This window comes from Equus caballus, chromosome 11 (genome assembly GCF_041296265.1).
Source record: "Equus caballus isolate H_3958 breed thoroughbred chromosome 11, TB-T2T, whole genome shotgun sequence".
In the NCBI taxonomy this organism is placed as follows: Eukaryota; Metazoa; Chordata; class Mammalia; order Perissodactyla; family Equidae; genus Equus; species Equus caballus.
Window position 1 is genome coordinate 49,263,026 of NC_091694.1, and position 22,172 is coordinate 49,285,197.

At 46.2% G+C, this 22,172-nt stretch overlaps 1 protein-coding gene and 1 pseudogene across 3 annotated transcripts in view; one reads left to right on the forward strand and one right to left on the reverse strand.

The window, feature by feature from the left end:
* The first annotated feature begins 388 nt into the window (after positions 1-388).
* Positions 389-22,172, forward strand: part of NLRP1 (NLR family pyrin domain containing 1) — a 51,356-nt gene continuing 29,572 nt past the window's right edge. Inside the window, exons 1-6 of one of the 3 annotated variants that reach the window (XM_023653314.2) lie at positions 389-613; positions 967-1,264; positions 2,158-2,331; positions 4,057-4,260; positions 14,865-16,479; positions 20,365-20,535. In XM_023653314.2, coding sequence (XP_023509082.2) covers positions 545-613; positions 967-1,264; positions 2,158-2,331; positions 4,057-4,260; positions 14,865-16,479; positions 20,365-20,535 — 2,531 coding nt within the window. In that variant the 5' untranslated portion in view covers positions 389-544. The remainder of the gene's footprint in view (positions 614-966; positions 1,265-2,157; positions 2,332-4,056; positions 4,261-14,864; positions 16,480-20,364; positions 20,536-22,172) is intronic. The other 2 variants (XM_023653315.2, XM_023653316.2) reach the window with 2 other exon arrangements.
* On the reverse strand, positions 8,553-13,784 carry LOC138916307 (profilin-1 pseudogene; annotated as a pseudogene).

A 22,172-nucleotide genomic window follows, 5' to 3' on the forward strand; every position in this document is an offset into this window, starting at 1 on the left:
CGTATCATGGCAGGATATGCAGCGGGGCTCAGGCAGCCCCGAAAACCATGGGAAGCTGGAAAAGATGCTCCCTAACCTGGCTGTAAGTTTTCGCAATAAGGAGCTGCCCTGGCAGACTCAGGGGGCTCCCTCCATCCTGAGAGCGGGCCAGACCCCACACCCACCTGCCTGGAGAGTCTGCACCCACTCTGTGGGCAGGCCCTGGGGGTGGGCTGGCGGGGTGCTCCTGGAAGACTCTGCTCCAGGCACAGCGGCCTGCCGAAGCCCACCCCTGCCTTCCCGCGGATGTGGCCTGCGGGCCCTGCTGTGTGTCCCTGCTCTGCCCAGGCGTGTGATGCCGCTCCCTCCCCTGGCCACACCCCCATGTGGTTTTCTCTGGGTGACTTTTGTTCCCGCCCTGGCTGAGTGAGCTCAGTTCTCCATTGGTGCCCCAGGGCCAGGAGAGGTCTGAGGAGACCTGGGAGTCGGCAGGCCTGAGCTCAACCCTGGGCTCTAAAAGCCCATCGTCTTCTCCGCCTCTCCCCCAACCCCTCCTCCTGTCAGCATGGCAGCTCAAGACTTGGTCCCAGGAGTCCAGGCCCAGGAGACAGAAGACTCGGAGGAGCACAGAACAGTGAGTGTCCCAAGTCCCGTTCACCCAGCCTCCCGTTCCCACCCCTTCACTCTCCTGACTGGCCCCACCCAAGTAACCTGACCTCTTCCAGTGTCTCCCAGCTATCTCTGGGCTCCTCCTTCCTAAGGCTTTTCCTACCACTCCCCTTTCCCTCCCTTCTGCCAACACCATCTATTGGCAGATGCCCTGGGGTTTACAAAACTGGGTTCTGAATGCTGAATAGGAGTTTACCAGGCTAAGAGGAATGATCCCCATGGGAGTCTTGCTTTGGGAGATGGTATGGGCCAAGGGAGGCCACCATTCCCTGCCTGCCGCCCCTCACCACCAACCCCTCCCCTGTGAACATCCCCAAGGCCCCCCCAGCCCAGGCAGAGATGGCCGGTGGAGCCGAGCTGCAATGGCCCTGGTACTTAGAGTCAAGGGAAAAGAAGGAGCCGAAGGAGTTCCAGCTTCGGCTGCCTGATGCACACTCCAGGCACTCTCCCGGTGAGACTGTGGCTCAAGTAGAGGCCAGTGGCCCAGAGGTGGCCTCACGCCTGGTGGCTCTGTATGGGCAGCGGCAGGCCTGGGACCTGGCCCTCCTCACCCAGAGGAGGATGGACCTGAGCAGGGTGAGCATCCAGGCCCACAGAGAGGCAGCCTCCATACCAAGTGAGTACATAAATCACCCTCTGCCCGCTGTCAATCTCCTGGGCCCCCGCCCCAGACCTTCCTCTGACTTGGGACAGCCCTGTCAATGGGGTAATCCAGGCTCAGACTAGGCTGGAGCTAAGAGGCTTGCTGGGGGGGCTTGCTGGACCCCTGTTCTAGCAAAGTGCATTCCCAGGATCTCCTGTGGTCCTCACAGCACCTGGGAGGGAGTGCTCAGAGGGCCAGAGAGGGAGGCTGACATTCAGAAGGAGGGGTGTGGATTTCACGCCCAGCTCCCAAGCGGGCACTTGCCTGGCCTTGTGTCACAAGCACAGACAGGAATCAGGCAGCAGCAGGTTCCAGTTCTGGCACCACCACAGTGAGCAAGCGGCCTCACTGTTCTCCACCTCTGCTTCTCCCTCTGTAAGCTGGGGGAGTAAGTGCCTGCCTCCTTGGACTGTGTGAGGGGTGAAGAGGTCATCCATGGTGAACGTTTAGCACAGCGTCTAACACCTAGCAGGTGCTCAGTGATAGGAGCTCGGTTGCTCTTGTTGCTGCCCCTGCTGTTGCTAGAACCATCAGCAGCCTGGGCAGGCAAAGGCTCTGAGCCCCACGTGGGAGAGCTGAGGCCTGAGGAGGAGTCGTGACTTACCTGGGAAAGTAGAGGCAGAACCAGGGCAAAGATGCAGATTTCCTGGACCCCAGATCAGGACGTTTGCCCAGCAGTGCCAGGGCATCCTTCTCCAAAGAGCCCCTGGAGGGGTCAGGGCAGGCTGCAGTGGGTTCGTTGGTTTCTCCTGACGGCTCTTGGTTAAGGCAGGAGACCTGCTGCATATGAGGAACCCTGGTTTCAGTCCCCTGGCTCCAGCCCCTGCTCTCTGGCAATCTCCAACCTCTTTTTCTGCTTCCCACAGTCCAAGTTTCCTCACTCCATGCCTCCCTGGGTAAACCCAACCTGGAGTTCTCCAGTGCCCCCACCTCCACCATGGTGCTGGGGCACTGGGTCCCTGAGGCCCCGGGGCTCCTCCAAGACTCACAGAGAAAGAATCTGAGACACTTGCCTGGCACATCTGGACACACCTGGAAAGGTGAGGCTCACTGAGTTGGCCCCCTGGGTGGAGCTGTGAGGCAGCCAGCAGGTGCCCACCTGGGTGGGCCTGTAGCTGCATGGGGCCCTGGGCAGAGGGAATTGCAAAAGAGTGATGGAGGAGCCAGCATGGGGCAGAGGGAGCCGCAGGCCTAGGAATGACTTTTCAAGAACATTCCAGTGCTGAAAGTGTACCACCTCCAATTTGACAGATGGGGAAACTGAGACCCACACAGGCCAGGCAACAGGGTGCCATGGCAGACATGGTCCTCACCCAGGAAGAGCGTAGTGCATAATCTCTGTGGACTCTGAAGATTCTTGGGGTCAGGGTGGTCCAGAAAGTTCCAAGGAGGACTCTGTTCTCCAGATGAACCCTAAAAGGAGGGTAGGCTCATTCCTCAGCCCAAACCAGTTTCCTTTCCTGACTTCTCTGATTCTGACCTCTGCCATCCTGAGTCATCCAACCGCAAAGCTCAACTACACCCACGCCTCTTCCTCTTCTTATACCAGTGCGTAGTCCACACTCACACAGCACTGGAGACAGAGCCGGGGCTCGAGCCTAGAACCAGGTGTTCCTGGAGCAGTGATTTCTCCCTCCACTCTGCTGCTGCTTTGTGAAGGCCCCACCCCCAGCTTCCCTGTCCCCCTTTTCTTTTTTTTTTTTTTTGTTTGTTTTTTAAGATTGGCACCTGAGCTAACAACTGTTCCCAATCTTTTCTTTTTTCCTGCTTTTTCTCCCCAAATCCCCCCAGCACATGGTTGTATATTTTAGTTGTGGGTCCTTCTAGTTGTGGCATGTGGGATGCCACCTCGGCATGGCTTAATGAGCAGTGCCATGTCCATCCCCAGGATGCAAATCAGTGAAATCCCTGGGCCGCCGAAGGAGAGTACATGAACTTAACCACTCGGCCATGAGGCCGGCCCCCTGTGCCCCTTTTCTCTTTCCCTTCCTTCTGTGCCCACTCTCACCCCTCCCACTCCCAAGCCCTGCCAGTGACGGTCACAACCCAGGCTCCTTTGCCCTCGGTTTTCACCCTAACTTCACCCGCTTGCTGTGTGAGATGAAACAAGTTGCTTCATCCCTCTGTGTCTCAGTTTCCTCTCTGAGCCTTCATACTACTCAGTTCTCACTCTGCACACCACCTCCCACTCCACAGTACAGAATTTGCAAGTCTCTGAACTCCAAACTAAAAATCCGTTTGCACAGAAGTCTGAGTTTGTGATATAAACTCTTCTGAAGGAGGAGAGGGTTAGACCATTCACATCTCTCTCCCCACAAAGGTCCCCTCTTCTGCCCCCACCAGCATTCTTCTTTCTTGCCCTTCCTCCACTCAGTACCCAGTCTCACTGGCTCTTCCCTTGTTGATGACATGGAGCAATTCTGCTCTACCCCCAACTTGCATGCCCCAAGTGTCAGTGCCTGGCAATAAAGAGGACCCACCTCCTTAGAATGCCACTTAGTAACTATTTGTCGTTACTTGAAATGGGGAAGTTAGCCCCCCAAGTGGCTTATCAAAATCATTCTACCTAACAGAGGAATTTTCCACCAAGAGGAAGTTCCAGACCAGCCACTGAGAGAATAAAATTGTATCTCTATCTTTATGATTTTAAAAGTTGCATGACCAAAACCTTTCTCACAGGATTGTTGTAAGAGTTCAAAATGTATAAGCCTGAAATAAAATGGATGTTTAGTAAATGGTAATTTCTTTCCTGTCATTCCCCCCAGAAAACCCACCCTCATTCCCTTTCCAAGATTTTCCATACTCCCCAGTCTGTGAGTCACCAAGCCAGGAGTCACCCAATGCCCCCACGTCCACAGCGGTGCTAGGGGGCTGGGAATTCCCACCTCAGTCCATGCTGGCGTGCAGAAAGCAGGAGCCTCCCAGGACTGCGTGGCCTCTGGCTGAAACATCTGGAAAACACAGCACAGGTGAGGCCCTGTCGAGCTTCTGGAGAGGACTGAGTGAGGCAAAGGTGTGATGGGGGCCAGGTTGGCAGGCTGAGCACAGAGAGTTTCACAAACATCTGAAACCTCTCTCCAGAAATCCCACCTCTGGAGTCTCTCCAGCTGGCTAAGGCACCATGTCCACAAGGCCCCTGGAAACAAAAATGCAGGTGCATTATCCGGTACAGAAAACACATCACCTGGTTTAGTGGACAGGGCACTGGTCTGGGTCAGAAGAGAAGGATTTGATTTCCACTGAGCTTCTCACCCTCCAAGTGACCTAGAACGAGTCACGTGGCCAGATGGGTTTGCTGGACACTCTCTCTGTGTGGGGTTCTGTGCCCAGTGCTTCACCTGCATAGTGCACTGAAATTTCACAACCACCCCATGAGATGGATGTTGTTATTATCCCACCTTGGAGATGAGAAGACTGAGGATCAAAAAGGCAAAATTTCAGTGAGTAGTGGCAGAGATGGAATTCAACCTTCGCTTTCTCTAACGCCGTAATCCCTGCCTTTAACCCCTACAGCCCACTCCCTCTGCCATATAGGCAACAAGGACAGTCACAGGGACGCAGGCTCCTGGTGTCCTGGTCTTACCCTCTGCTAAGGCACCTCTCTAGCATTGATCCCAATGCTTAGAGATGCCTCCTTTGAAATCTGAGCAATATTAAGTTAAAAGGATATTTTCTGCACCCAGATAGGAGTAAACTGGTAGAATCCATGGTCCTAAAATGCAGTCCAGACTCAAAATGAATCAATTGGCTTAATTAGTCACACTGCCTCCCATTCAGAAAAGAAAGGATGGAAGGAAGAAAGAATGATTAAGATGTAAGAGGCATCTTACAGAAATATACAAATGCAATAACCTTAAAATTGAAAACGTAAATGTGAAAGTCATGGGGACTAATTAGTTGCTGTAATTAAACATCTATTAATTCTGAGCATCCTAGCAACCAGGGCAAAAGGAGAAATATAATGGGTTACATGATACCTATTACTCAATAGAAAAGAAAAGACCATTTCGAGAAAAATACATTTTTCCCTGATTCTAAGTTTTTGTTTTTTCCAGCTTTGAGGTATAATTGGCCAATAAAATTTTATTATGTTTAAAGAGTACAATATGATGATTTGATGTCCATGCACTTTATGAAATGATTACTACAATCAAGTTAATTCATGCATCCATCACCTCACATACGTGTGTGTGTGTGTGGTGAGAATGCTTAAGACTTACTCTCTCAGCAGATTTCAAACATACAACACAGTATTACTAACTATAATCACCATGCTGCACATTAGATCCTCAAAACTTACTCATCTTACAAATGAGAGTTTGTACCCTTTGACCAGCAAATCCCCACTTCCTCCACCCACCCCACCCCGGCCTCCGGGCCTGATGACCGAAGTTCCTCTTTCTGCTTCTGTGTTTAAATGACGTTTAGGGATTTTTTTTTTTTTTTAGATTCCACATGTAAGTGATACTATACAGGATTTGTCTTTCTCTGTCCAGCTTATTTCTCTTTGCATAATGCCCTCCAGTTTCAACCATGTTATGACAAATGGCAGGATTTCCTTCCTTTTTTATGGCTGAAATATATTCCATCCTAAATATGCACCACATCTTCTTTATCCATTCATCCGTTGATGGACGCTTAGGTTGTTTCCATGTCTTGGCTATTGTGAATAATGCTGCAATGAACATGGGGGTGCAGATAGCTCTGCAAGACACTGGTTTCATTTCCTTCCAGTATATACCCAGAAGTGAGATTGCTGGATCATATGGTAGTTTTATTTTTAATTTTTTGAGGAACCTCCATACTGTTTTCCATAGTGGCTGCACCAATTTACATTTCCACCAACAGTGCACAAGGGTTCCCTTTCCTCCACATCCCTACCAGCATCTGTTATCTCTCCTCTTTTGGATAATAGCCTTCCAGACAGGTGTGAGGTAACAGCTCCTTGTGATTTTGATTTGCATTTCCCTATTGATTAGCGATATGGAGCACCTTTTTATGCATCTGCTGGACATTTGTATATCTTCTTTACCAAACTGTCTATTCAGGTCCTTTGCCTATTTTTTAACTGGATTATTTGGTTTTTTTGCTATTGAGTTGTATTAAGTTCCTTGCATATTTTAGACATTGACCCCTAAGCAGACATATGGTTTACAAATATTTTCTCCCATTCCGTAGGTTGTCTTTCTATTTTGTTGATCGTTTCCTTTGCTGTGCAGAAGCTTTTTAGTTTGATGTAGTCCCACTTGCTTATTTTTGCTTTTGGTATTTGTGCTTTTGGTGTCACATCCAAAAACTCATTGTAAAAACCAATGATAAGGAGATTTTCCCTATGTTTTCTTCTAGGAGTTTTATGATTTCAGATCTTACATTTAAGTCTTTGATCCATTTTGAGTTAATGTTTGTGAGTGGTGTAAGATAGTTGTCTGGTTTCATTCTTTTGCGTGTGGATATCTAGTTTTGCTGATACCATTTATTAAAGAAATCATCCCTTCCCCATTCAGTATTCTCAGCTACCTTGTCGAATACCAAATCAAATAGTTGACCATGTACGTGTGGGTTTATTTCTGGACTCTCAATTCTGTTCCATTGGTCTGTGTGTCTGTTTTTATGGCAATACCATACTGTTTTGATTACTATAGCTTTGTAATAACATTTGAAATCAGGAAGGGTGGGACTGCCAGCTTTGTTCCTTTTTTCTCAAGATTACTTTGCCCTTTGGGGGTCTTTTGTGTTTCCATAAGAATTTTAGGATTGTTTTTTCTATTTCTCTGAAAAATGTCATTGGAACTTTGATAGAGAGTGCATTGAATCTATAAATCACTTTGGGTCGTTTGACATCTTAACCATGTAATTCTTCCAATCCAAAAACATGAATATCTTTCCATTTGTTTGTGTCTTCTTCAATTTCTCTCATCAGTATTTTATAGTTTTCTGTGTACAGGTCTCTCAACCCCTTGGTTAAATTTATTCCTAAGTATTTTATTGTTTTTAAAGCTATTGTGAATGGGATTGTAGGATTGTTTTCTTTCTTTCTTTTTCAGATGGTTCATTATTGATGTAAAGAAATGAAACTGAATTTAATACATTGATTTTGTACCCTGCAGCTTTACTAAATTTATTAATTAGTTTTAACAGGTTTCTTTGGTAGAATCTCTAGGGTTTTCCAAATATAAGATTATGTCACCTACAAAGAGAGACAATTTTTCTTTTTCCCTTCTGATTTGGATGTCTTTTATTTCTTTTTATTGCCTATTGCTCTGGCTGGGACTTCCAGTACCACGTTGAATAGGAGTGGTGAGAGTGGGCACCCTTGTTTTGTTCCCCGTCTTAGAGGAAAAGGTTTCAACCTTTCACAACTGAGTATGATGTTAGCTGTGTGTTTGTCAAACATGACCTTTATTATGTTGAGTACGTTCCTTCTGTTCCCAATTTGTTAATAGTTTTTATCATGAAAGGTTGTTGTAGTTTGTCAAATGTATCTATTGAAATGATTTATGATTTTTATATTTCAATCTACTAATGCGATGTATCACATTTATGGATTTCTGTATGTTGAACCCTCCCTGCATCCCGGAGATGAATCCCACTTGATCATTGTGTACGATCCTTTTTTCTTTTTTTTTTTTTTTAAGATTTTATTTTTTCCTTTTTCTCCCCAAAGCCCCCCGGTACATAGTTGTGTATTCTTCGTTGTGGGTTCTCCTAGTTGTGGCATGTGGGACGCTGCCTCAGCGTGGCCTGATGAGCAGTGCCATGTCCTTGCCCAGGATTCGAACCAACGAAACACTGGGCCGCCTGCAGCGGAGCGCGCGAACTTAACCACTCGGCCATGGGGCCAGCCCCTGTGTACGATCCTTTTAACGTGCTGTTAAATTTAGTTTGTTCGTGTTTTGTTGAGAATTTTTACATCTATGTTCATCAGAGATATTGGCCTGTAATTTTCTTTTCTTGTAGCGTCCTTGTCTGGCTTTGGTATCAAGTTAAAGCTGGCCTCAGAAGATGACTTTGGAAGTGCCCCCTCCTCTTCTATTTCTTGGAAGAGTTGGAGAAGGGATTGTCATTAATTCCTCTTTCAACGTTTCATAGAATTCACCAGTGAAGCCATTTGGTCCTGTGCTTTCCTTTTTGAGAGATTTTTAATTATTGATTCATTCTCCGTAATAGCTATAGGTCTACTCAATTTTGCTATTTCTTCATGATTCAGTCTTAGCAAGTTGTATGTTTCTAGGAGTTTATCCATTTCTTCTAGGTTATCCAATTTGCTTTTTTTTTTTAGTAGAATCTTTTTTATTCAGAAAAAAAACGCAAAAAACAAAAAAGTTTTCCAACCACACACAGGAGGGGTATGGGTAGGGGGAGGTGTCTGTCCATCCAGCCCCGGCCCCCAGCCCAGGTGGTTTTGGCAGCAATAAGGGATGTGGAGTAATGGCCCCAAAAATAAAAATGGTGTATGTGTGTGTATGGGAAGGGAAGGGAAGGGGTGCAAAAGCAGTGGGGAGTGGTGGAGGGAAGGGACAGACGAGGTCAGTACTGGGAACACCGCAGGTGGGAGGCCATTTCATAACATTTCTTGTTGATCATACCACCGTGGACACCTTCTTTGCCCATCAGCAGGACTAGCATCTTGGCAGTCATGGTGACAGTGATGTTGAAGGTGGGGGCTCCGCCGGTGCTCTTGGTGCGAAGATCCATGGTAAATTCCCCATCCTGCAGCAGTGAGTCCCGGATCACAGGACATTTCTGGCCCCCAAGTGTCAGCCCATTCACGAAAAAACTTGACCGGCCTTTGCCAACCAGGACACCAACCTCAGCTGGCGTGATGTTGACGAAGGTTTTCCCGGGGACGGCGGCCCAGACGGAGGGCGAGTCCTTATAGCCCACGATGGCCGCGTCCTGACAGGTCCCGTCCACCATGAGGTTGTCGATGTAGGCGTTCCACCCGGCCATGGCGCTGCTGCTGGGGCTGCTCTCGGCGCTGCTGCTGGGGCCGCGGGCTGGGCTCGGGCTTCCTCGGGCTGGCGGGCGGGGGGAGGCGGAGAGCTTGGGGCACGCGCTGCTGTCCGGTAGGTTATCTAATTTGTTGGCCTAAAATTGTTCGTATTAGTCTCTTATGATCCTTTGTATTTCTGCAGTTTCAATCGTACTGTCTGCTTTTCCTGTTTTTATTTGAGCCTTCTCTTTTTCTTAGTGAATCTAGCTAAACTTTTGTCAATTTTGTTTATCTTGTCAAAAAACCAAGTGTTCATTTCATTGGCCTTTTCTATTGTTTTCTTAGTCTGTTTCATCTATTTCTGCTCCCATCTTTATTTCCTTCCTCTGCTAACTTTGGACTTAGTTTGTTCCTCTTTTTCTAGTTCTTTGAGGTGTAAAGTTAGGCTGTTTATGTGAGATCTCTCTTTTTTCTTAACATAGACATATCTCACTATAAACTTCCCTCTTAGAACTGCTTTTGACGTATTCCTTATGCTTTAGCACGTTGTGTTTCCATTTTCATTTGTCTCGAGATATTTTTTGGTTTCTCTTTTGATTTCTTCTTTGACCCATTGATAGTTTAGGAGTGTGTTGTTTAATGTCCACGTATTTGTGAATTTTCCTGCTTTCCTCCTATTATTGATTTCTAGTTTCATACCATTGTGGTTGGAAAAGGTACTTGATATATTTCAATCTTCTTAAGTTTGTTAAGACTTGTTTTGTGACCCAACATATGATCTATACTGGAGAATGTTTTGTGTGAACTTGAGAAGAATGTGTGTTCTCCTTCTGTTGGATGGAATGTTCTGTATATGTCTGTTAGGTCCATTTGGTCTAACGTGTAGTTCAAGTCCAATATTTCCTTGTTGATTTTCTGTCTGGATGATCTATCCGTCATTGAAGGTGGGGTTTTGAAATCCGCTACTATTATTGTGTTGCTGTCTATTTCCACTTTCAGATCTATTAATATTTGCTTAATATATTTAGGTGCTCCAATGTTGGGTGCATATATATTTACAATTATTATATCCTCTTGATGAATTGACCCCTTCGTCATTGTATAAAGACCTTCTTTATCTCTTGGTATAGCTTTTTACCTAAAATCTATTTTCTCTGATGTAATTATAGCTACTCCTCCTCTCTTTTGGTTTCCACTTGCACGGAATATCTTTTTCCATCTCTTCACTTTAGCCTTTGTGTGTCTTTAAAGCTGAAGTGAGTCTTTTGTAGGCAGCATATAGTCTGGTCTTGTTTGTTTGTTTGTTTTATCCATTCAGCCACTCTATGTCTTGTGACTGGAGAATTTAATCCGTTTACATTTAAAGTAATTATTGATAGGTAAAGAATGACTACTGCCATCTTGTTAATTGTTTTTCTGGATGTTTTATAGTTCCTTTATTCCTTTTTTCCCTTCTTTCTGTCTTCTTTTGTGATTTGATGATTTTCCATAGTGGTATGCTTTGATTCCTTTCTTTTCATCTTTTGTGTATCTGCTGTAGGTTTTTGCTCTGTGGCTACCATGAGGCTTACATAAAACGTCTTATAGTTACAACAGTCCATTTTAAGCTATTAATAACTTAGTTTCACTCACATAGAAAACCTATACCCTTTGACTTTTCCCTTCACATTTTATGTATTTGATGTCACAATTTACATCTTTTTATATTGTCTATCTATTAACAAATTACTGTAACTATAGTTATTTTTAATACTTTTGTCTTTTAACCTTTGTAATAGAGTTAAGTGATTTACACACTATCATTACAGTATCAGAGTATTCTAAATTTGACTATATATTTACCTTTACCAGTGAGTTTTATACTTTCACATGCTTTCATTTTACTAATTAGCATCCTTTCATTTCAACTCGAAGAACTCCTTTTAGCATTTCTTCTAAGTCAGGTCCAGTGGTGATGAATTCCCTCAGCTTTTATTTATCTGGGAAATTCTTTATCTCTCCTTCATTTCTGAAGCTTTGCCTGGTAAAGTATTCTTGGTTGACAGTTTTTTTATTTCAGTACTTTGAATAAATCATCCCACTCTCTCCTGGCCTATGAAGTTTCTGCTGAGAAATCTGCTCATAGCCTTACAGGGGTGCCCTTGTATGTGGTTAGTCATTTTTCTCATTCTGCTTTCAAAATTCTCTTTGTCTTTGATGTTTTTTGCAGTTTTATCATCATGTGTATAAGTGAAGTCCTCTTCAAGTTGAATCTGTCTATGGACCTATAAGCTTCATGTACCTGGATGTCCATTTCTCTCCCCAGATTTGGGAAGTTTTTAGCCATTATTTCCTTAAATAAGCTTTCTTCCCCTTTCTGTCTCTCTTCTCTTTCTGGGACTCCCATAATGTGAATATTATTTTGTTTGATGGTGTGCCATAATTCATGTAGGCTTTCTTTGCTCTTTTTTATTTTTCTTTCTTTTTTCTCCTCTGACTGGATAATTTCAAGTGACCTGTCTTTGAGGTCACAGATTCTTTCTTCTACTTGATCAAGTCTGCTGTTGATGCCCTCTGTTGCAATTTTCATCTCATTCATTGTATACTTCAGTTCCAGAATTTCTTCTTGGTTCTTTTTTGTGATTTCTCACTTTCAACTTCTCATTCTGAACTCCTCATTTTGTTCATGTATTGTTTTCCATATTTCATTGAGTAGTCTATCTGTGTTTTCTTGTAGCTGAGCTTCCTTAAAGCAATTATCTTTTAATTCTTTGTTCAGCAATTTGTAAGTCTCCATTTCTTTGGGGTTGGTTACTGGAAAATTATTGTGTTCCTTTGGTGGTGTCCTGCCCTTGATTTTTTGTGTTTCTTATAGCCTCCTTGTGTGATGTCTGTGCATTTGATGGAATATTCCCCTCTTCTAGACTTTATGGACTGGTTTTGGTGGGGAAAGACCTTTACCTAAGTGTAGATGCAAGGGTGCCAGCTGGGTGAGGTGTGGCAGTTCTGGTTCCAGGGAAAGTTCTTGTGTAGTCCTGGTGTAGCCCCGTCAGCTGAAGTCAGTGTTGGCAAAGATTGCAGGGGTCCTCAGTGCCCAAGGGTGCTGGAGACCTCTTGATCTTCCTTTCTTCCACAGGGGATATCACAGCTGAAGGGATTCCTCTTGGTGCTAGGTCCAGCTTGCAGGCACCCTTACAGTGGTAATGGCACTGGTGTCTGATGCACAGATGCACACAGAATGGCTGCAGAGCCAGGGTCTGAACCACAGGCACACACGGAACATCCAGGACTCTGGGGTCTAATTGTTGTTTTTTGTGAGGGGACAAAGACTAGTATCTTCTACTCCACCATCTTACTGATGCCACTCTCCTCTGATTCTAAATTCTAAGGGAATTCTTCAAGTGAAAAACTTGAACCAAATAATATCCCAAAAACAGTGCAAGTGCAAAAACTATGTGGTGAGCATTTTGATATATGAAGAGCAAAAATAGGCAAATATTTTTGTGCAAAAGACAAGGTGGTAAATATTTCAGGCTTTGTGAGCCATGCAGTCTCTTTTGCAAACATTCAACTCTCCCTCAGAGCCTGAAAGTAACCACATAAAAATAGGCTATAATACACAAACAACTAATACATAATACATAACATAAGCAAATAGGCGTGGCTGTATTACAAATGAAACTGCATTTATGACACTAAATTTTGGATTTTATATAATTTTCACATCATGAAATATTATTCTTTTTTTTTTATTTTTTCAAACCATTTAAAAATGTAATACGTCGTATAAGTGACACGACGTCCTTAAGTCACACGTCGTATAACAGATGGCCAGCTGGGTTTGGCTAGAGTTTGCCAATCCGTGGTCTAAAGCATAATATTAAAATGCAATTTGTTATAGGTTTTGGTCGGGGGGGGTATTTTTTAAGTTTTACTAAATCAAGAGGATTTAGTTATGTGGCATGCTAACAGATTCATTAAACTAGGATGCTTTGGAGAATATGGCACGAAGAAGAGCTAAGCTCTCTCTTGGCACCTTGGGCAGACACAAGACCCTGAGTGGGGTAGGCCATAGCCACGACCCAGATGCTCCAAGAAGATTTTCACGTTGCCAGAAATGTTCTCACAAGAGACAATAAAAGTGGATCTATAGATTATGATTTCACGGGTTGGGGTGGCCATCTGACACTCTTGTCTCATCAATGCTAAAAGTGTGAATTGATCTCACATGCCCCACTCTCCCCCAGACTTTTCTCAGTACACCCACAAATATAGAACAGGTAACCTTGAACTCTGGGGGCCCAACAGGTTCCCCAAGATGAACTGGGCTTCAGGATCCCAGATGAGTCACTTGCATCCTCTCAAAAATTCACCTAAAGAGAGCAGCTGGCCCAGTGACTTAGTGGCTAAGTTCACGCACTCCACTTTGGCAGCCCAGAGTTCACATGTTCGGATCCTGGGAGCAGACCTACACACTACTCATCAAGCCATGCTGTGGCGGTGTCTCACATGTAAAATAGTGGAAGATTGGTATCGATGTTAGCTCAGGGCCAATCTTTCTCAAGCAAAAAAAAAAAAAAAAAAAAATCCCCTAAGGAGAGAAGTGAGAGGCACTCAAAATATTCTGAAGGGAAGAAAGGAAGGAGTTGTAACAATTATTCTATTTGGAATCTGACTAAGGTGTAAGCTTGAGGCCCCTCCCTGGGGGACAATCCCTGTCATGTGCTCAGCTCCTCACAGTTCACAAAGCACTTTCCTGTGTGTCTCAGGTGGGTTCCCCCAGAAGCAGACCCTGAGACAGGACTTGAGTGTAGGTGGTTTATCAGGTAAAAAGTGATTTTACCTGATAAAAAGTGATTCCCTGGAAGCACAAGCAGGAGGGAGACGCGAGGCAGGGAAGGTGGGAAACCAATGCAACCTGCATTGTGGAGCAGGTTACCTCTATGAGCAACCAAGGTTCGAAGTGCTGGGCATCTCTAGAAGACAGTGTAGAACACACTCTCTGGGGGGACAACGGACTGCCATCTGTCACTGGTTGAGGGTTCCTTCTGGAGCATTAACTCCCCAGTGTTTCTGGCCCGCCCCACTCATGGGCTGAGAGAGAGCCCTCTGAGGGACAACCACAGGTGTTTGCAGAAGGACGTGCTTGGCATGTTCTTCAACGGTGGGTGCAGAGGGGGACACTGTCAGGAACCAATAGTATCTGCTACACCACCCATTGTCTCTTTTACTCCTCCATGCCCACCTAAAAGGAGAGGTCACAATGCCCAATTTACAGATGAGAATATTGAGGCTCAGTGGGGCTAACAGCTCAGGTCGTGGGCTTAACGAGAGCAGACAGCCATGTCTATTTTGTCCACTCTTTATCCCCAGCCTCTAGAGCAGTGTCTGGCACATAGTAAGCCCTTGACTAGTATTTGTAGAATGAAGGAAAGTGACACAGGGAATATGACTTGGTGAAGTCAAGACTTGAGCTGAGATCTTCTCCCCCAAAGCCCATGTTCCTTCCACTGACCTGGCAAGAGTGTACTGGTGTCGGCAGCCAGCACGGAGTGGGGCTCGAAGTGGGTGCGTAACACAGTTGTGGAATGAGTGAATGAAGGAAGAAACGAACAAATCTGTTCTATACCTTTATGTTCCATCTTTCCCTCCCTTACTCAGGAATCAGAGAAAGATACCAGAAGCAATGGAGAGAGACGCCCTGCCCCACACAGTCAAGGCAAAATGAAGATTTGCACCAAAAATTCGTGCAGCTACTACTTCTACACACATCTGACCCCGGAAGCCATGAGTCCCTGGTCAGGAGATGCTGTCCTCACGGGGTGGTAGAGGAGGAAGGACATTTGATTGAGATTGGAGACTTATTTGGCCCGGGCCTGGGTACCCAGAGAGGGCCTCACACAGTCGTACTGCATGGGGTTACTGGAATCGGGAAGTCGACACTGGCCAGACAGGTGAGAGGAGCCTGGGAGGAAGGTCGGCTGTACAGGGACCGCTTCCAGCACGTCTTCTACTTCAACTGCACAGAGCTGGCCCAATCCAAGCCAGTGAGTCTTGCCAAGCTCATGGGAGAAGACTGCGCTGCCCCAGCGCCTCCCATTCGGTCTCAGCAGGAAAAGATGCTCTTCATCCTCGATGGTTTAGATGAGCCAGAATTGGTCCTGGAGGAGCAGAGGCCTCTCTGTGAGGACTGGAGCCTACGGCAGCCAGTGCCCAGAGTACTGCACAGTTTGCTGAGGAAAGTCTTACTTCCCGAGGCATCCTTGCTGGTCACAGCTCGAACCCCAGCTCCACAGAAGTTCATTCTTTCTTTGGAGCACCCACATTGGGTGGAAGTCCTTGGATTCTCCGAGTCCTCCAGGAAGGAATATTTCTACAGATATTTCACAGAAGAAAGCCAAGCAGTTCAAGCCTTTAGCTTGGTTGAGTCAAACCCAGCCCTCTTGACCCTGTGTCTCGTGCCCTTCGTGTCCTGGATGGTCTGCACTTGCCTGAAGCAGCAGATGGAGCGGGGGGAAGAACTCTCACTGACATCCCAGACCACCACGGCCCTCTGTCTGCACTACCTTTCCCAGGCTCTCCCAGCTCAGCCCCTCAGGACTCAGCTGAGGTGCCTCTGCTCTCTGGCTGCTGAGGGAGTCGGGCAAGGAGAGACCCTGTTCAGTCTGAACGACCTCAGGAAGCACAGGTTAGATGGAGCCTGCATCTCCACTCTCCTAAAGATGGGTCTTCTTCAAAAGCACCCCACCTCTCAGAGATACAGCTTCATTCACCCGTTTTTCCAGGGGTTCTTTGCAGCAATGTCCTATGCACTGGGGGATAAGGAGAAAAGTGATCATCTTAACAGCACCAGACGCATAAAAAAGTTGCTAGAAAAATGTGAGAGGCATGACCCGTTTGGGACACCAACCACACCTTTCCTATTCGGCCTTTTGAGTGAGCAGGGGGTGAGAAAGATGGAGCACATCTTCAGGTGCAAGCTGTCTCAAGAGAGGAAGGGGGACCTGCTGCAGAAGGTGGAGGCAGAGGTGCGGCGAGGGCATCCCTCCCTGCCACCATACTCGCTGCAGGTGCTCCGCTGTTTGTATGAGATTCAGGACGAAGACTTCCTGACGCAGGCAATGGCCCATTTCCAAAGAACAAGGATGTACGTCCAGACCGACATGGAGCTCCTGGTGTTCACTTTCTGTGTTAAATTCTGCCACCATGTGGAGAGGCTTCAGCTGAATGAGAGTGGACCACACAGACAGGCGTGGAGGCCCTCCAGTGCGGTTCTGTGAGTACCCCCACCCACCCCTCTCTCCAGCTGCTCTGTCGGTTCCACCCTCCTCAGCACTGGGGGCTAAAAGATCAAGGTCACCGGTGACTTCTACCTGTCAAATCTGACTGCCATTCTCTATCTACCTAAGATGCTCTGCAGCAGCATCCAACTGTGTGGCGTGCCCGCCTACTTCAGGGCAGACCCGCTGTGGCCCTGCCTTGTACCGCTGCTTCTCCTCCTGCCTCTGTGATTACCGCCACCTTCCCTTCTGGGCGTGCTTCCACCCGCACGCTGTCCTGAGTTCCCCTCCGCACAGCCCACCTGCCTCTGTTTCTCTCTCTTGACATGTTTCTCTCTGAGCAACTGCTCCCTCAGCTGCTCAGACATGCCCTGGCTGGCTGTCGGCAATGACACTGGCCCTGAGCTCTCTCCCATCACCTTGGAATGTGTGTGTTCGAAAGGGAGTCTCTATTTTTTCCTGCAAAACTGACTTCCTTGTTTGTGTCGGTGATGCATGGCTGCCCGAGGCACTCCACCTGAAATGCCCCATCTGAGCATGACAGTAGCTTTGTCTAACCATCTTCCAACCCCAGCACCACTATTAACTTCCCCACCCAGATTCCCCGACTTCGCTGCAGTATTGGTCATTTAGTACTGTTATGTGTCTATCTCCCCCTTCAGATGATTCATTCCATAAATATTCACTAAGCGCTGATTTTATGCCAGGCCCTGAAGATCACAGATTAACAAAGCACAGTCCCTCCCCTCAAGGAGCTCAGACTTTGGGGGAGAAGAGAGCCATCCGTCCAATAATTAGAAGAGAATGCCATGCCTGTAGTAACAGAGGCATGGACACAGCCCGATGGTGGCCAGAGGAAGGGAGTGACCACACCAGTGGACCAGAAAAGGAAAGGGTCTCAGGGGAAGAAATGTTGGATTTGGGTTTTTTATTTTCAGATTTTTTAAGTTTTTTCTCGCAATAAAACCCATGCTCATTGTAGAAAAATAAGGATATGTAGACAAGCAAAATGATAAAAAGTAATACGAACCAGAATTCCATCACTCAGAGATGATCGCCATAAAGAATATATCTGACCAGCCCTGTGGCCGAGTGGTTAAGTTTGTGCACTCCACTTTGGCGGCCCAGGGTTTCGCCAGTTCAGATGCTGGGCACGGACATGGCACGGCTCCTCGGGCCATGCTGAGGCAGCGTCCCACATAGCACAACCAGAGGCACTCACAACTAGAATATATAACTATGTACCAGGGGGCTTTGGGGAGAATAAGAAAAAAAAAAGATTGGCAACAGGGGCTGGCCTGGTGGCGCAGCGGTTAAGTGCACACGTTCCGCTTCAGCAGCCCGAGGTTCACTGGTTCGGATCCCAGGTGCGGACATGGCACCACTTGGCAAGCCATGCTGTGGTAGGCGTCCCATACTTAAAGTAGAGGAAGATGGGCATGGATGCTAGCTCAGGGCTGGTCTTCCTCAGCAGAAAGAGGATTGGCGGTGGATGTTAGCTCAGGGCTAATCTTCCTCAAAATAAAGGATTGGCAACAGATGTTAGCTCAGGTACCAATCTTAAAAAAAAAAAAAGAATTGAAGTATATCCTCCAGTTTTTTCTCTATGCACATTTCTACGGCAAAACTGAAACACACTGTACATTTTATTCTACAGTCAGCTTTATTTTCCTTATGTTTATATCAAGGCTATCTTCTCATGTTATTAAGTAGCCTGGTACAACATCATTTTGAATGACCACGTGATATTCAATAGGGAAGATGCCACCACAGATGTGACCATTCCTCTATTTTGGGTACTTAGGTTGTTTCCTGTTAGTTCTTCATGGTTATAAACCTGAACTGGGCCTTGAAGGACCTGGGTATGGGTGTTACAAGTGATGGTGGCATGACGTGCAGACCTTCAGAAGTGTCCTGAGCGGGCACAGAGACATGGCCAGGTGGGAAGTAAGAGGAACAAGTGACGCTGGGCTGGAGCAAGAGAGTCTGGAATAGATGGTGGCAAATGAGCTGAGAGAGCCCATGGGGAAGTCAGAGGCTTCAGCTGCAAGTGAGGAGGGAGATTTTAAAGGCACTGAGTCAGCCAGACAAGGCGGGCAGAATAACAAGGAGGCTGCTATAAACGAAGAAAAATGCCAGGAGGAAACGTTGTGGATTGGCCAAGGGCTGTGGAAGGGAGAGGAGGGCCAACCTGAGACAGTAAGGATGGGCAGCTTCCAGGTCTTTGGCTTATAATTAAGCATTGTGCATTTTGAATAATAAATTTTTAATTTTTTCTTTCAGTCCCTCTGATTAAAGATAGCAAATGTTGACCAAAACAAAAAGTTAAAAAATGTATTATTCAAATTTCCCAAAACTAAATAAATGTGAAAGAAATTCAAATAATTAAACTTTCAAATGATCGTTTTGGGGGTATCTTTGAAGCATTTGTACTTCCCCTCCACACAGCCCACCTGCCTCTGTTTCTCTCTCTTGACATGTTTCTCTCTGAGCAACTGCTCCCTCAGCTGCTCAGACATGCCCTGGATGGCTGTCGGCAATGATCGTTTTGGGGGTATCTTTGAAGCATTTGTACTTCTGGAGCTGTTAAAGCTTAAAAGTGCATGAAGGGGCCGGCCCCATGGTGTATTGGTTAAGTTTGGTCACTCTACTTCGGCAGCCCAGGTTTGCAGGTTTGGATCCCAGGGACAGACCTACACTACTCGTCAGCCATGCTGTGTCAGAGACCCACATATAAAGTGGAGGAAGACTGGCACAGACGTTAGCTCAGGGCTAATCTTCCTCAGCAAAAAAAAAAAAAAAGCACTAAGACTTTTGGGATACTCTGTAATATCTTTTGATCCTCACAAAACCCTCTGCAGTAGGAACTCTTGCCTCTTTTTGCATGCGAGGAGAATAAATGAGGCAGAGAGAAGTGGGATTCATATGCAGGCAGCTGGTTCCAGGGCCTCTGCTGCTCACCTCTGCACAGCCCCACAGACTTAGGGCGAAGATGAATCAAGCTGGGGACATATTGGGATGTATTAGGTCAAGGTGCTATGGAGGTGTTGAAGTGGAGATATCTGTCAAGAAAGTAGAGATGCCAATCTGGACCTTGAAATAGAGTTTGAGTCATTGAAGCCCAGGAAGTAGACGAGACTAAGAAAGTAGTGTGTGAAAATGGAGAATTAAATGGGTGGCAATTACATGAGGCGACCTACTCAAACACTCCCAGGAGAAGCCTGTCATCCTCCCCCGTCCAGCTACAGATGGTCTCTCCTGGGACATTCCCTTTGGCCATCTTTCTCCTGGGGACTCTCTCTGTGGTCTTGCTATCCTTGGAAGGGGATAGGGTCCCACGTGAGTCAACCTGGACAACAGTATCTATGGTCATGTACCACGTTGCCATCACACAGTCATCCTCAAACCACCAATCCCAGGCTTGATTCCCTCCTCCCATCTCCTCCTTTCCTTTCTGGCACTGGGACTCAGAATGTCTGTGCCAAAGGAAGACAGGTGTGTCTGCATTGAAAGGAGGAAGGCTGTCCGGATCCCAGAGCTCCTCCTCTGTGCCAGGCCCAATGCTGGGCACTGCAGATTAAATAGATGGGAAACATCGGCCGCTGCCCTCAAGGAACTCCCACACTGAGGCAGAAACACACACACAAATTGAACACTTCGGTACAGAATGGCAAGGGCTGTAGAATGAGGAGCCACACAGAGGAGGGGCACCTAGCCCAGGGCGGCAGGGGCAGTAGGGGAGGCTGGTCAGTCCTGGGGACAGCACTGTCCGTTGTGCCTGGCTCTCAGAGAGGACAGCCCCACTGTGTTGTGCAGGGCTGTGCACCTCAGACACCACACACACAAGTCACATCTCTCCTGTCCCTCTCTCCCTCCCTCAGATTGAGCCGGGCCCCAGTCACAGATGCCTGCTGGAAGGTACTCTTCTCCGTTCTCCAGGTCACTGGGAGCCTGAAGGAGCTGGACCTGAGTGGGAACTTCTTAAGCCTCTCTGCAGTACAGAGTCTTTGTGAGGCCCTGAGACACCCTCGCTGCCACCTGCAGACCCTGCGGTGAGTCTGGCCTGTGTTCTGTTCTGAAACCGGGATGGACCTAAGTCTGGGATGGGAGATCGGTCTTTATATTCAGCAAATACTCACTGCACCCTTCTCTGGCCATGCACTGTGCCAGGTGCCAGGGCTACTACAGGAAACAGTCACAAACAGGATTTTTTTCTATCACAGAGTTTGCAAGAGACTGACCTGAATCAAGGAACCACACAAACAAATGTGTAATTACAGGCCCAGATAAGGGCTCCAGTGGAAAACTTCCTTAAGGAAGGATGTGAAGCTTGAAAAAGATCTGAAGAATACAGAGGATTTACCCAAGTGAAGCAGGAGGGAAAAAAGTTTCAGGCAGAGGGAACAACATGTACAGAGGCCCTGTGGCAGGAGGGAAGATGGGCAGTCAAGGAATTGAAAGAAGACCATGTGTCTGGGGGGTAGAGAGAGCAAAGTGGTGAGATGAGGCTACAGAAATCAATAGGAGCCAGACTATGCAAGGCCTCCAGGGCCCTGTTGGAATTTGGGGGTTTTTTTCCTAATGCAATGGGATTTTAAGCAGAAGTTAACAAGATGGGTACATTTTCAAAGTAGAAACAGATGGCAATGTGAAAAATGGATTGCAGGAGAGCAGAAGTTCAGGTTAGAAAACCAGTTCGTATGAAAATTTCAGTAGTTCCTGTAAAGATGGTGAGAGCTTGGACTAAGGAAAATTACAATAGTTTCTGTAAGAGATAGTGATAACTTAAGACTGTAGTGTTGGCCGTGGAGATGGAAAGAAGTGAGTGGGTTCAAGAGATGTATAAAGGTAAAGTCAGCCAGACTCAGTAATGGACTGGATTTATGGAGAAAGGGAGATGGAGATATCAAGGATGACCTGAGGTTTATGGCTGGAAGAACTCATGGGATTGTGGCACCTTCACTAAGTTGGAAAATCCTGGGAGAGGAGTGATTGAAGGATAGGATGTCATGAGTATGATTTTGGCCGTGTTTCTTTTAAGTTCCTTTGAGGTATCCAAGTGGAGATGTCAAGCAGGTATCAAAAAAATCTCTATGCAAAAATAAGATTGCCCCATAAAACAAACCTCAACAAATTTAAAAAGGTTGGAATCATGCAAATCATATTCCCTGACCGTAATGGAATGAAATTAGAAATCAATAGCAAAGGAAAATTTCGAGAATTCACAAATACACAGAAATCAAACAACATACTCCTAAATAACCAGTGGATCAAAGAAGAAATCACAAGGGAAATTAGAAAATACTTTGAGATGAATGAAAATGAAAACACAACATACCAAAAGTTATTCGATGCAGCTAAAGCAGTGCTTAGAGGAAAATTTATAGCTATCAATGCCTATGTCAAAAAAAAAAAAGAAGAAAGGATACCACTACACATCTAGTTGAATGGTGAGAATCCAGAACACTGTCAACACCAAATGCTGGCAAGAATATGGAGCAATAGGAACTCTCATACATTACCGGTGGGAACACAAAATGGTACAGCCACTTTAAATGATAATTTCACAGTTTCTTACAAAATTAAACATACTCTCACCATATGATGCAACAATCATTCTCCTTGGTATTTACCCAAATAACTTAAAAACTTGTGTCCACACAAAAACTTACACACAGATGTTTATAAC